This window comes from Schistocerca piceifrons, chromosome 5 (genome assembly GCF_021461385.2).
Source record: "Schistocerca piceifrons isolate TAMUIC-IGC-003096 chromosome 5, iqSchPice1.1, whole genome shotgun sequence".
Lineage (NCBI taxonomy): Eukaryota > Metazoa > Arthropoda > Insecta > Orthoptera > Acrididae > Schistocerca > Schistocerca piceifrons.
The window spans coordinates 603,423,500-603,439,116 of NC_060142.1; the positions used below are offsets into that span (position 1 = coordinate 603,423,500).

The following is a 15,617-nucleotide window of genomic DNA, read 5'->3' on the forward strand; positions in this document are numbered from 1 at the left end:
GCATTAACTGCCAGCACGTCCTCGTAGACACAGGTAGTGCACTTCGTCAGTTTGCGTTTATTGCACGCCGCGTTCAGGAATCTGCGGTTGGACTTCACGGCTTCTTTTCTCGCTCTCCGCGCAGCTGGTGCTGTCGACAGTGTGGCCAGGGCGCTACCGCAGTCTGGTGGAGCACGTGGTGCGCGACCTGCCCGGCCACCTGAGCCACGACGCCACGGGGCGCCGCCGCCTGGGGGCAGACTCTCGCACCGCCTACACGTTCACCATGGGCTTCGTCGTCTGCGGACACGTCACGGTCGCCTCCTGGTCTCTGCTGCCTCTGCTGCTCAAGCCCGTGGAGAAGCTTCGCCTGCCACTCGTCGCCTGGACTCCGTTCGACTCCAGCTGCGGCGTCGGATTTCTAGTCAGTATTGTACACTCTGCAGTCTACATCTACATCAACATCCATACTCCGCAGGCCATCTAACGGTATGTGGCGGAGGGTACCTTGAGTACCTATATCGGTTCTCCCTTCTATTCCAGTCTCGTTCGTGGAAAGAAAGATTGTCGGTACGCCTATGTGTGGGCTCTAATCTCTCTGATTTTATCCTCAGGGTCTCTTCGCGAGATATACGTAGGAGGGAGCAATATACTGCTTGACTCCTCGGTGAAGGTATGTTCTCGAAATTTCAACAAAAGCCCGTACCGAGCTACTGAGCGTCTCTCTTGCAGAGTCTTCCACTGGAGTTTATCTATCATCTCCGTAACGCTTTCGCGATTACTAAATGACCCTGTAATGAAGCGCGCTGCTCTCCGTTGGATCTTCTCTATCTCTTCTATCAACCCTACTTGGTACGGATCGCACACCGGTGAGCTCTATTCAAGCAGTGGGCGAACAAGTGTACTGTAACCTACTTCCTTGGGATTCTTCCAATGAATCTCGGGCTGGCATCTGTTTCACCGAGGATTAATTTTATATGGTCATTCCATTTTAAATCACTCCTAATGCCTACTCCCAGATAATTTGTAGAATTAACTGCTTCCAGTTGCTGATCTGTTATATTGTAGCTAAATGATAAAAGATCTTTCTTTCTATGTATTCGCAGCACATTACACTTGTCTACATTGAGATTCAACTGCCATTCCCTGCACCACGCGTCGTTGCAGATCCCCCTGCATTCCAGTACAATGATCCATTGTTAGAACCTCTCGATATACCACAGTATCATCCGCAAAAATTCTTAGTGAACTTCCGACGTTATCCACAAGGTCATTTATATAGTGAATTGCAACGGTCCTACGACACTCCCCTGCGGCACACTTGAAATCACTCTTACTTCGGAAGACTTCTCTCCATTGAGAATGACATGCTGTGTTCTGTTATCTAGGAACTCCTCAATCCAATCACACAATTGGGCTGATATTCCATATGCTCTAGCTTTGTTCATTAAATGACTGTAGAGAACTGTATCAAACGCCGTGCGGAAGTCAGGAAACACGGCATCCACCTGGGAACCCGTGGCTATGGCCCTCTGAGTCTCGTGGACGAATAGCACGAGCTGGGTTTTACACGATCGTGTTTTTCGAAACACATGCTGATTCATACAGTGTGGATTTCTAGTCTCCAGAAAAGTCATTATGCCCGAACATAATACGTGTTCCAAACTTCTACAACTGATCGACGATAGAAATGAAGGTCTATAGTTCTGCACATCTGTTCGATGTCCCTGCTTGAAAACGGGGATGACCTGTGCCCTTTTCCAATCCTTTGGAACGCTACGCTCTTCTAGAGACCTACGGTACACCGCTGCAAGAAGGGGGGCAAGCTCCCTAGCGTTCTCTGTGTAAAATCGAACTGGTATCCCATCAGGTCCAGCGGCCTTTCCTCTTTTGAGCGATTTTGATTGTTTTTCTATCCCTCTGTCATGTATTTCGATATCTACGTCTGCATTAGGGTCATTTCAAACTTGTCCAGAAGTCGTCTAAACGCTTAGCTTCCCAGGTCGTTTTATGGTCACGCACTGTCCCCGGTGCGGTCTGAGTGACCGTAACATTTAAGTAGCCTTAAAATTGCATTCAGTACTTTCAGTGCTACAGTTCAGGTTTTATGTAAAAGGTTGCGCTAATGCCACAAAAATATATATTTTCAAACAATTTTAAAGTTTACCTTTTCGAAAAAAGGCATTTAAACTGAAAACTACACAACATGAACATAATATGACAAGCTAATGTTGTTACTATGGAAACTCAAAAACCCTGCACTCCAAATTTTACTTTCTGCTATATTTTTATTGTTCATTACACATGTAATAATAAAAACATAAAATTTACCGACAAAACTTTTAAGAAATGAAAATTGCGCTAGTATTTAAAAAGTCTTTAGTTTCCTTCTAGAGGTTTTCTGTACACTCACTGGAAATTTTTGTACAGATTTCAAGTCACATCTGCTTCTTGCTACAAATAGAAGGTGCGTTTCTCTTGTTTTTTGGGTCACAGTAGGAGCATGTTTTGCGTTTTTCCTAAGGTTATACAAGGACTCCAACTCTCGGTTCTGCTACACCCAAAATATGATGAGGTATGCACGTAGTTCACGGGGTATTCGATAATTGTTGACTCTCTTTAATCTCTGGTGTCACTAAAGAGTTTACAAACTTCTTCAAAACCCATGGTGCTTCACCTGAGTGTTTTCCTTGTAGGAAAAATAACGCCATTGGCCATCTTTGCCGGCCGGAGTGGCCGAGCGGTTCTAGGCGCTCCAGTCAGGAACCGCGCGACCACTACGGTCGCAGGTTCGAATCCTGCCTCGGGCATGGATGTGTGTGATGTCCTTAGGTTAGTTAGGTTTAAGTAGTTCTAAGTTCTAGGGGACTGATGACCTTCGCCGTTAAGTCCCATTGTGCTCAGAGCCATTTGAACAATTTTTTGGCAATCTTTGGAAGAGGCTTGGTCGAGCAGCCATATTTTTTTCCGATTTAATGTATTTCTGGCAGAACATATTTCTCAAGATTCGGTCTTCGCACTTCTGTCTTCATCAATTTGGCCACTTGCTTCATTCTAGGAATACACCGTTGGTAAAGTAAATTCGTCTTGACTTTCGCACTGTTCCTATACTGCATTACGTTCGCTTTCAGTTTCGTTGTCACTATATGATCCAACTTCGCTTCCTAAACAGTTATCAAACCATTTTAAAACAGTATCCTCAAAGTCAGAGTCCATTAAACATGAACAGTAGACGAAGATATGGCTACTGAATCCATAACGCAAAGTCAAGTTACGGTCTTAGAGACTGCTAGCATCAAAGGAGCAGTAATACTATAGGTCCTAATGGCTACTGGCAAACGAAACCACGGCAGTTTCGGGAAAGAACAACTAGACAAACGCTGTAATGTCCTACTCCACCATTATGTATTATTAACAGAGCAACAATAAGCTCTGTGCGGCTGGTCCCGGCGGAGGTTCGAATCCTCCCTTGGGCATGGGTGTGTGTGTTTATCCTTAGTATAATTTAGGTTAAGTAGTGTGTAAGATTAGGGACTGATGACTTTAGTAGTTAAGTCCCATAAGATATCACACACATTTGAACATTTTTGAACAATAAGCTCTGGCGGTCTGTGACGCCGCACCTGGCACGTTAAGGTTTAAACGGTTCTAGGTGTACGGTTTCTGGCTAACCACTTTCCTTATCAACAGGGCTGCCGTGTAAACCTTGGGGTAGCCTCTTGCGAGAGAACATAGCAGACTGTTACGACAGCAGAACACTTCTTACACATAATCCTCAGGTCTGACAGAGAATTAAGCAAATGGATCGCAGTAAATTACTAGTTTGGCTGGTGTTTTATGGCTGGTGTTTTATATTGATCCCAGAAGACAAGAAAATGAAATAGGATGTAGTGGTTTCAAGACTTGCACCAGGCGACAGGTCTATCTGAGGGAGGCCCTAGCCACACATTTCATTATCATCCGGTCGACAAGAGAAGAGACAATGATGGGACATTTTTCACACTTTCTGAGCACTTGAAAAATGGTGATAAATTTTTCAGCTATAATCTGAAGCAAAAAACACGACACACCACGAAGGAATTATCCGAATGGGATGAAAATCGGTAAATGTGAAGTACGTGTAAAGAAAAGCAGTTGATTACAGTTTCAGAAAATAATGGATGATATACAAGAGGAAGTGTTTCACAAATTGGGCAAGTCAATAATCCGTTGGTCCACCTCTAGTTCTTACGCAAGCAGTTATTCGTCTTGGCATTGATGGACAGAGTTGTTGGATGTTCTCCTCAGGGGTTTGTTGTGGTCTTCAGTCCTGAGACTGGTTTGATGCAGCTCTCCATGCTACTCTCTCCTGTGCAAGCTTTTTCATCTCCCAGTACCTACTGCAACCTACATCCTTCTGAATCTGCTTAGTGTATTCATCTCTTGGTCTCCCTCTACGATTTTTACCCTCCACGCTGCCCTCCAATACTAAATTGGTGATCCCTTGATGCCTCAGAACATGTCCTACCAACCGATCCCTTCTTCTGGTCAAGTTGTACCACAAACTTCTCTTCTCCCCAATCCTGTTCAATACTTCCTCATTAGTTATGTGATCTACCCATCTAATCTTCAGCATTCTTCTGTAGCACCACATTTCGAAAGCTTCTATTCTCTTCTTGTCCAAACTATTTATCGTCCATGTTTCACTTCCATACATGGCAACACTCCATACGAATACTTTCAGAAATGACATCCTGACACTTAAATCAATACTGGATGTTAACAAATTTCTCTTCTTCAGAAACGCTTTCCTTGCCATTGCCAGCTTACATTTTATATCCTCTCTACTTCGATCATCATCAGTTATTTTGCTCCCCAAATAGCAAAACTCCTTTACTACTTTAAGTGCCTCATTTCCTAATCTAATTCCCTCAGCATCACCCGACTTAATTAGACTACATTCCATTATCCTTGTTTTGCTTTTGTTGATGTTCATCTTATATCCTCCTTTCAAGACACTGTCCATTCCATTCAACTGCTCTTCCAAGTCCTTTGCTGTCTCTGACAGAATTACAATGTCATCGGCGAACCTCAAAGTTTTTATTTCTTCTCCATGAATTTTAATACCTACTCCGAATTTTTCTTTAGTTTCCTTTACTGCTTGCTCAATATACAGATTGAACAACATCGGGGAGAGGCTACAACCCTGTCTTACTCCTTTCCCAACCACTGCTTCCCTTTCATGTCCCTCGACTCTTATAACTGCCATCTGGATTCTGTACAAATTGTAAATAGCCTTTCGCTCCCTGTATTTTACCCCTGCCACCTTTAGAATTTGAAAGAGAGTATTCCAGTCAACATTGTCAAAAGCTTTCTCTAAGTCTACAAATGCTAGAAACGTAGGTTTGCCTTTCCTTAATCTTTCTTCTAAGATAAGTCGTAAGGTCAGTATATTGCCTCACGTGTTCCAGTGTTTCTACGGAATCCAAACTGATCTTCCCCGAGGTTGGCTTCTACTAGTTTTTCCATTCGTCTGTAAAGAATTCGTGTTAGTATTTTGCAGTTGTGACTTATTAAGCTGATAGTTCGGTAATTTTCACATCTGTCAACACCTGCTTTCTTTGGGATTGGAATTATTATATTCTTCTTGAAGTCTGAGGATATTTCGCCTGTTTCATACATCTTGCTCACCAGATGTTAGAGTTTTGTCAGGACTGGCTCTGCCACGGCCGTCAGTAGTTCCAATGGAATATTGTCTGTTCCGGGGGCCTTGTTTCGACTCAGGTCTTTCAGTGCTCTGTCAAACTCTTCACGCAGTATCATATCTCCCATTTCATCTTCATTTACATCCTCTTCCATTTCCATAATATTGTCCTCAAGTACATTGCCCTTGTATAGACCCTCTGTATACTCCTTCCACCTTTCTGCTTTCCCTTCTTTGCTTAGAACTGGGTTTCCATCTGAGCTCTTGATATTCATACAAGTCGTTCTCTTATATCCAAAGGTCTCTTTAATTTTCCTGTAGGCGGTATATATCTTACCCCTAGTGAGATAGGCCTCTACATCCTTACATTTGTCCTCTAGCCACCCCTGCTTAGTCATTTTGCACTTCCTGTCGATCTCATTTTTGAGAAGTTTGTATTCCTTTTTGCCTGTTTCACTTACTGCATTTTTATATTTTCTCCTTTCATCAATTAAATTCAATATTTCTTCTGTTACCCAAGGATTTCTACTAGCCCTTGTCTTTTTACCTACTTGATCCTCTGCTCCCTCACTACTTCATCCCTCAAAGCTACCCATTCTTCTTCTGCTGTATTTATTTCCCCCATTCCTGTCAATTGCTCCCTTATGCTCTCCCTGAATCTCTGTACAACCTCTGGTTCTTTTAGTTTATCCAGGTCCCATCTCCTTAAATTCCCACCTTTTTGCAGTTTCTTCAGTTTTAATCTACAGGTCATAACCAATAGATTGTGGTCAGAGTCCACATCTGCCCCTGGAAATGTCTTACAATTTAAAACCTGGTTCCTAAATCTCTGTCTTACCATTATATAATCTATCTGATACCTTTTAGTATCTACAGGGTTCTTCCCTGTATACAACCTTCTTTCATGATTCTTAAACCAAGTGTTAGTTATGATTATGTTGTGCTCTGTGCAAAATTCTACCAGGCGGCTTCCTCTTTCATTTCTGTCCCCCAATCCATATTCACCTACTATGTTTCCTTCTCTCCCTTTTCCTACACTCGAATTCCAGTCACCCATGACTATTAAATTTTCGTCTCCCTTCACAATCTGAATAATTTCTTTTATTTCATCATACATTTCTTCAATTTCTTCGTCATCTGCAGAGCTAGTTGGCATATAAACTTGTACTACTGTAGTAGGTGTGGGCTTCGTATCTATCTTGGCCACAATAATGCGTTCACTATGCTGTTTGTAGTAGCTTACCCGCATTCCTATTTTCCTATTCATTATTAAACCTTCTCCTGCATTACCCCTATTTGATTTTGTGTTTATAACCCTGTAGTCACCTGACCAGAAGTCTTGTTCCTCCTGCCACCGAACTTCACTAATTCCCACTATATCTAACTTCAACCTATCCATTTCCCTTTTTAAATTTTCTAACCTACCTGCCCGATTAAGGGATCTGACATTCCACGCTCCGATCCGTAGAACGCCAGTTTTCTTTATCCTGATAACGACATCCTCTTGAGTAGTCCCCGCCCGGAGATCCGAATGGGGGACTATTTTACCTCCGGAATATTTTACCCAAGAGGACGCCATCATCATGTAATCATACAGTAAAGCTGCGGGTATCATGCCAAATTCTGTACACTTGGCGCCTTAGATAGTCAAAATACGGAGATGATTGGGGGGCCCCGCCCATAATGCTCCAAATGTTCTCCAATGGGGAGAGATACAGCGACCTCGTTGGCCAAGCCAGTATTTATCAAGCACGAAGACAAGCGGTAGAAACTCTCGTCGTGCGCGGATGGGCATAATGGTGCTTCAGTGTGAGCCCAGGGTGGCTTTACATGATGGGCAACAAAACGATGCGTATAACATGGTCGACGTACTGCTGTGCCGCGGCCGACAACCAAAGGGGTAGTGTTATGAAAAAAAGAAATCGCACCCCAGACCATATCTCCTGGTTATCGGGCCATATGGAAGGCGTTAATGAGCTTGGTATCCCACGACTGATCGGGGCGCTTCCTGCCAAGCTGTCACGTGCCATCGGGTTCATTTGGTAGTGGGACTCGTCACTGAAGGCAATTACACTCCAGGCCAAAGAGGTGCCACAGTTTTTAAAATTTACTTTATTATGAATATTCGAACTTTTGACGATTTGCTTATAAGCATGAAGCCTGTAACCCAACGTCGCAACGAATCCTTCAGGCAATGAATCGTATCAGTACACATGTTGATACCAGAGTCAGGTGACTGACATAAACGAAAGGTCTCAAATATGACTGTAATTTTTATTCCTTTTCCAAAGCGTTCCAACAACATTATTTACCTGAAAGATATTTAACAGAACTACGTATTAGAAGTTAATGTTGTAATAGACAAAAATCTAAAATGCAAAACGATGTTTAAGGAAAAATCTAGTTACTTAATTTAGAAATCGAATGAATCAAGTTATTAGGTTTCGGAGTGGTGTAAGACAGCGGGGATGTGTAAAATATCCCTGTGAGGTCTTGGTGATGCCTGTTTTGTGATGAAATGAAACGGTCGTATCGTATTGATCACCGGGATTCCCCACATGCGGATGTTCGGCCGACGAGTTGCAAATCTTTTTGTCGACATCACACTGGACGCCTTGCATGTCGATGGCGATGAAATGGTGATGACAACAACACAACACCCAATCCTCGACCACCGACCCGGTCTTGTGATGAAAGCTACCCATACGATATGTTAGGATAAGCAGCCATACCTGGATTTACTGATGCTTTTTTGCGCTTATCTTAATTGCAGAAATGAACTGTAACATTCTCGGTTAGAATTCCAGTATTTCATCGTCGCTACGACTGTCTAAGGAAGTAATCATGCAAGTAAAATGACAAAAAAAGTTGAGATCAAATATAATTTCGCGCCAAAGGACAAACACGCAATTAAAAATACAACGGGAGTCAAATATCAAATACCGGCAGATGTGAACGCCAACCGTAGCCTCTATTCCTTTGGTCGCCCCTATTCCACACAGTCCACCGCTTTTGAATAGCAGCAATGGAGCCACCGTGCTTAAATAAACATCCGATGGACACATCACTACCACAAGTATCACGTGCGTTAGCTTCATGACACACTGCGGACAGATTTGGAATTAAATCAAGGACAATGACGCATATACCGATGGTCAGGAACTTTACGCCATCTTCCGTCTTCTCCTCCTGCTACAACCTGACAGTGTAAATACTAGTCCACCAGTATTGGAAGTGGCTTACCTACTAAGTGAGCACCAACAACCAACCGTGCGTTACCGTGTGTGTGTGAATTCCTAAGTGACCAAACTGCTGAGGTCATCGGTCCCTAGACTTACATACTACTTAAACTAACATGTGCTAAGAACAACATACACACCCATGCCCGAGGGAGGACTCGAACCTTCAGTGGGACGCCTTCTCTTGCTCTCTCTTTCCGAACAGCGGTTGGAAGCCCAACGGTACCGACCGGCCACCGTGTCATCCTCAGGCCACAGGTGTCACTGGAGGGGCCGCGCATTCCGTTACATTTTGAGATCTCGAGTAGTCGATTGTTGGAAAAATAGTAGTACAGCTATTAATTTTATAATTCAATTTATTGATTGTTTGAAAATTTATATCGCAGCTGTACTAAAAATGCATACGCGCAGAACGGCACGACATTCAGTAACAGTTGCAGCACATCTGCACTGCTAACACATACCATTTTTTTCTTTGTTACGTTAGCCTCTAAGTTGCTTAAGACTTAAAAGTATGTTCAGAATCATTTGTTCACTATCTCAACATGTTCTTCCTGTACCAAATGATAGTCTAACTGCACCTCAAAAAACACCGTACTAGATATTATTCAGTGTTACAAATAATAACAGTGGCTTTATATCAGTCCTAGTCTTTGTTGTTATATATCTAAAGCTTGCCAGTAAAGGTTTTGTCTCATCCACTACCACCCCGCAGCTGTGTCTACAGCTGTCACACTTTCGTCTCTTCTATATCAGTTCAACTGTTTCCTTTAACAAAAATGCAGGTTTCATCAGTGAGCAATACTGCCTCTTCAGTTGACAAGCGGTATATACCATTTCTATAACTAAAGAATTACAGAGGGCCCAACACAGAGTTTAGACGCACCACATCAATAACTTTCATGTATTCTGTAAAGCAAGTTTTGTTTTCATGATATGTTTCTCCCCTCTGCTATTCAGTTACTTGCCGAATGTTGCAGACAACTCTGCGTGTATACGTCAGTTGACAATCGTACATGTTTCTGTGATACATACTGACAGAAAAAATTAATGTCGCGTAGTGAAATTTCGGGAATATATATGTCTGTGTAGCATATTTAAGTGATTCCCATTGCAAGATGACAGGGTAATGTAAGCGCGAGGATGCCATTACCGATTTGAAGTGCTGGTACATTAATATCCAGCATAACTAGCAGAGTGTTGAATGAAAACATGAAAATGTTGATGATGGAGAAAAGGAAGACAAGCGACTCGCATTCCTTCCGTACGTGGGTCAGCTCTCGGCCAAAATTGCACGATGTCTGGGCAAACACAATATCAGAACCGTTCTCCGACCACCACCGAAGACGAGGGAGCTCCTACGTTCTGCCAAAGACGCGCTGAACATTAACACCCCAGGAGTATACAGCATACCATGCGAATGCGGAAAACAATACATTGGGCAAACACAGCGCTGTATATGTAAACGCTGCGAAGAACATATCAGATGTGTGCGACTAGGTCACACAGAAAAATCAGCCATAGCAGAACACAGCATAAATGAAGAACACAACTTCAACTTCGAAAACACGAAGGTACTGTGCCGAGCATCTGGCTTTTGGGAAAGCGTGATCAAAGAATCCATTGAAATAAGGATTCACGACAATCTGCTCAACAGAAAAGAGGGATACCAACTCAGCGCAGCATGGAACCCTGCGATAGCGGCAATCCGTCGCGAGCGCGCCCGTCTACTACTAATGTCTCTCCCATACGTCTGGAGCGAACTTCGAATACGCGTCACATTCCGTATGTAGAAACACACCTACCAACTTTCGTTTATGTCGCAAAGCTCCTTGTTGGAGTTGCCATTTTTTCTCCGTCATTGTGTATTTCTGGTCTTGTATTTCCTGTTTGTAACATTATTAAAGCCTGCACGTAATGAAAAATGTTCTGGGTTGATGTTACCAAATTTCATCTCCGTGAGTTCTTTTTCCATCCCTTAATTTGTCATCCTCCACATTTCCATATCTATATGCTTTCATGACTATCATACACTCCTGGAAATGGAAAAAAGAACACATTGACACCGGTGTGTCAGACCCACCATACTTGCTCCGGACACTGCGAGAGGGCTGTACAAGCAATGATCACACGCACGGCACAGCGGACACACCAGGAACCGCGGTGTTGGCCGTCGAATGGTGCTAGCTGCGCAGCATTTGTGCACCGCCGCCGTCAGTGTCAGCCAGTTTGCCGTGGCATACGGAGCTCCATCGCAGTCTTTAACACTGGTAGCATGCCGCGACAGCGTGGACGTGAACCGTATGTGCAGTTGACGGACTTTGAGCGAGGGCGTATAGTGGGCATGCGGGAGGCCGGGTGGACGTACCGCCGAATTGCTCAACACGTGGGGCGTGAGGTCTCCACAGTACATCGATGTTGTCGCCAGTGGTCGGCGGAAGGTGCGCGTGTCCGTCGACCTGGGACCGGACCGCAGCGACGCACGGATGCACGCCAAGACCGTAGGATCCTACGCAGTGCCGTAGGGGACCGCACCGCCACTTCCCAGCAAATTAGGGACACTGTTGCTCCTGGGGTATCGGCGAGGACCATTCGCAACCGCCTCCATGAAGCTGGGCTACGGTCCCGCACACCGTTAGGCCGTCTTCCGCTCACGCCCCAACATCGTGCAGGCCGCCTCCAGTGGTGTCGCGACAGGCGTGAATGGAGGGACGAATGGAGACGTGTCGTCTTCAGCGATGAGAGTCGCTTCTGCCTTGGTGCCAATGATGGTCGTATGCGTGTTTGGCGCCGTGCAGGTGAGCGCCACAATCAGGACTGCATACGACCGAGGCACACAAGGCCAACACCCGGCATCATGGTGTGGGGAGCGATCTCCTACACTGGCCGTACACCACTGGTGATCGTCGAGAGGACACTGAATAGTGCACGGTACATCCAAACCGTCATCGAACCCATCGTTCTACCATTCCTAGACCGGCAAGGGAACTTGCTGTTGCAACAGGACAATGCACGTCCGCATGTATCCCGTGCCACCCAACGTGCTCTACAAGGTGTAAGTCAACTACGCTGGCCAGCAAGATCTCCGGATCTGTCCCCCATTGAGCATGTTTGCGACTGGATGAAGCGTCGTCTCACGCGGTCTGCACGTCCAGCATGAACGCTGGTCCAACTGAGGCGCCAGGTGGAAATGGCATGACAAGCCGTTCCACAGGACTACATCCAGCATCTCTACGATCGTCTCCATGGGAGAACAGCAGCCTGCATTGCTGCGAAAGGTGGATATACACTGTACTAGTGCCGACATTGTGCATGCTCTGTTGCCTGTGTCTATGTGCCTGTGGTTCTGTCAGTGTGATCATGTGATGTATCTGACCCCAGGAATGTGTCAATAAAGTTTCCCCTTCCTGGGACAATAAATTCACGGTGTTCTTATTTCAATTTCCAGGAGTGTATTTTCATTACCGTTCCACTGGAAATTATATTTGTTGGTACATTTCCTGTTTCCTTGAACGGTTTCCTAAATATCGTCATTACCCTTCCACTACTTGGAGCAGGTTGTGAGGTTTCTATGTTACCCTTTCGTAAAACCCTTTTGGGCCATCGCTGCGATTTGTTACCCCGTCTGAATCCATCTCTGTTCCTTTTCATATGTATTCCTTCGAATTCTTGAATCACAATTTTCATGATTCCACGGGCGGAAATTCCCTTGCTGCTATGCGAAACGACTTTCCGGTGGCGGTCGTTGTGGCCGAGTGGTTCTAGGTGCTTCAGTCCGGAACCACGCAGCTGCTACGGTCGCAGGGTCGAATCCTGCCTCGGGCATGGATTTGTTTGCTGTCCTTAGCTTAGTTAGGTTTAAGTAGTTCTAAGTCTAGGGGACTAATGACCTGAGATGTTAAGTCCCATAGTGCTCAGAGGCCTTTGAATTTTTTTGACTTTCCGGTGTAAGCAATTCACTCTTGTTATTGCAATTCGTGACCCTTTAACAACCATTAGCGAAATCTTCTAGAGTCAGTATGAATTAGCCGGCCGGGGTGGCCGGGCGGTTCTAGGTGCTACAGTCTGGAACCGCGAGACCGCTACGGTCGCAGGTTCGAATCCTGCCTCGGGCTTGGATGTATGTGATGTCCTTAGGTTAGTAAGTTTTACGTAGTTCTAAGTTCTAGGGGACTGATGACCTCAGCAGTTAAGTGCCATAGTGCTCAGAGCCGTTTGAACCATTTTATTTTTTTCGGTATGAACTAGGACCGTTAGTAGTCTGCTGGAGACGATGGCATGATAATTAGTGAACTTTAATAAAGGTGATTACTGGAATAGACAAATTCTCCATTGCATGCATGCGGTGAGATCTGTCTTCGACTTACCCATCGGCTGCTGTCCTGATCTTAGCTGGCATCGAACTCTCTTTCTTCTAGCACAGGTTCATTTGACAGTTACTTGAACTAATGAACAGAACAACGGCGAAACTACAGATCAGAAAAGATGCAACTGTTCTGGTAAAATCATAGTATATTGCACTTGCAGTAGCACACAACGGGAAGATGAGTTAGCCTGATTTAAAAGTACGGCCGTACATTTATAAAAAAGCAGTTCCTGACTCTTCTTGCTGCAGGTCAACAATAACACATAGAAAACATTTAATCGACAGGAAAACCATGAATTAGCTTGGTCCAGACGCTGAACTATGCGAGAGTGTGAGGAGAGAAACCACGGAGACCGTTGATTATCGGCAGGAAAGGTAACGGAGCCCGGGCAGGGCGCTTCGTACAGTTACTCAGTAATCATTTCAAATAGCTCCCAGTCTATGGCTTGCCAAACGATAATCGGGATAACCGCCAACGCCGCTGAATGTAGATACTGATAGAACTTAGTTACTGTCATCTCGGCAGTGGAACGACCGCGACGGGGGACTGTATGCTAAATTTGATTGCCGATGCCAATGTGGCCGTTGGCGCCGGAGAAACGACCGTTGTAATTGTTCATATCAGTTTCACTCAGTCCACTAGTAAAAACTGCCTCTTCGTACCATCTCTCACGAGGAGCCCTCAGCACAATACGATTCTGTCGACAATAAGATGGACGATGGCTGTTAGCGTTGGTACCCCTGCGTAGTGGTCAGAGGCCCCAGCTCAAAGGTTTGTTCTCATACTTTGGCGGAAATTCAGCGCAAACGGTGGGCCCTCTTCTGTCCTTCCATGGCGAGTAACCATGGACTGAATTTGAAGCTAATCGCTGGCTAGCCTCCGCCAATATTCGCCTTCTTGCAGTATCGCAGAATTAATTGAAGCCTAAAAATTCAACCGCTATACTACCCCTATTCCAAGGTTAGCTAAGTCGAAAATTGTCTAGAATGGTTGGGCGATATTAATATGAAATAGTATGATTTAATTTAATCTGTGCAATCTTCCATTGTCACTGAACCGGACCATGCTTCAGTATAGGCTGGTCATTGGGTTTGTGACCAATCCACTGAAAGTCTGTATTCTGCAAACTGAAATGCGGTAGGGAGCTGGTGTTGAATTTAAAGATTCAAAGCCATAATGAATCTATTAACATTTCTAAAAACACTAATGAATTAATTTTTTAAAAGCAAACATCCAAGAATACCATTAACTGAAAGACTAAATTTCAATAACCAACTCATGGCAAACACCTCAAAAGGGCAACAGTATAAAATCACTTCCTTTTTGTAAAGAATATGAAATGAATCAAAATGAATTCATTAGCAACAGCAAAACATATGATCAAATGCTCATGTCACAAATATCGACCATCGGCTGTTGCCAGTAATTATCAAAAGCCATTACCATCGAAGCAGCCAAAATGACTGACAACGGTGGTTCAAATTTATGATGAGGCGGTGGCAGAGGCGACACCAGTATGAATAATCCCTCCTTCTCTACTAACATAAGACGGCGGTTGCCGCTACCGCAGTACTACTGTAGAAACCTTCTTTAAAAATTTCGTCATGATACCCAGGCATCTTCAACAAGATCACAGTTAACAAGAGATACAAACACTTATCCTGTAACACAGAGACAACCGGTCAATTATTTAATAAAAATTAACATACTACAAATTTTTGTAGATGCAAACAATTTAGTAAACAGCTCGAGCTTGTGGTACTAGCCAACAGGTTCAAATGTTTCAAATGGCTCTGAGCACTATGCGACATAACTTCTGAGGTCATCAGTCGTCTAGAACTTAGAACTAATTAAACCTATCTAACCTAAGGACATCACACACATCCATGCCCAAGGTAGGATTCGAACCTGCGACCGTAGCGGTCGCTTGGCTCCAGACTGTAGCGCCTAGAACCGCACGGCCACTCCGGCCGGCTAGCCAACAGGTAACTACAGAGATACGTTAGAAATAAGGTAGCTGGATTCAATAGTTTTCACTGAATATCAAGAACAATTCGTAAATCAGAAGAATTACAGCGGCAGTCTATATCTTTAGACTCTAAAATCAGTTTGGAATAGTGGCAGCCACAAATCCACATACACTGACAGAAATGGACGCAAGTAGTACCAGCATCCCATCCTCGTCAGCAGTTGTTGGGTCTCGCACACTAGTCTCGTATAGGGTGTCTAAGGAATTCTGCATTCTCGGAATGATACACAACAATTGAAGCAAGTAACATTAGTAGTATTATTCCTATAGCCGGCCGGAGTGGCCGTGCGGTTCTAGGCGCTGCAGTCTGGAACCGGGCG

General features: G+C 44.4%; 1 protein-coding gene across 1 annotated transcript in view; it reads left to right on the forward strand.

Moving 5' to 3' along the window:
- LOC124799161 (odorant receptor 49a-like) overlaps positions 1-15,617 on the forward strand; it is an 86,184-nt gene that overhangs the window by 37,935 nt on the left and 32,632 nt on the right. The window contains exon 2 of the mRNA XM_047262700.1: positions 125-403. Coding sequence (XP_047118656.1) covers positions 125-403 — 279 coding nt within the window. The remainder of the gene's footprint in view (positions 1-124; positions 404-15,617) is intronic.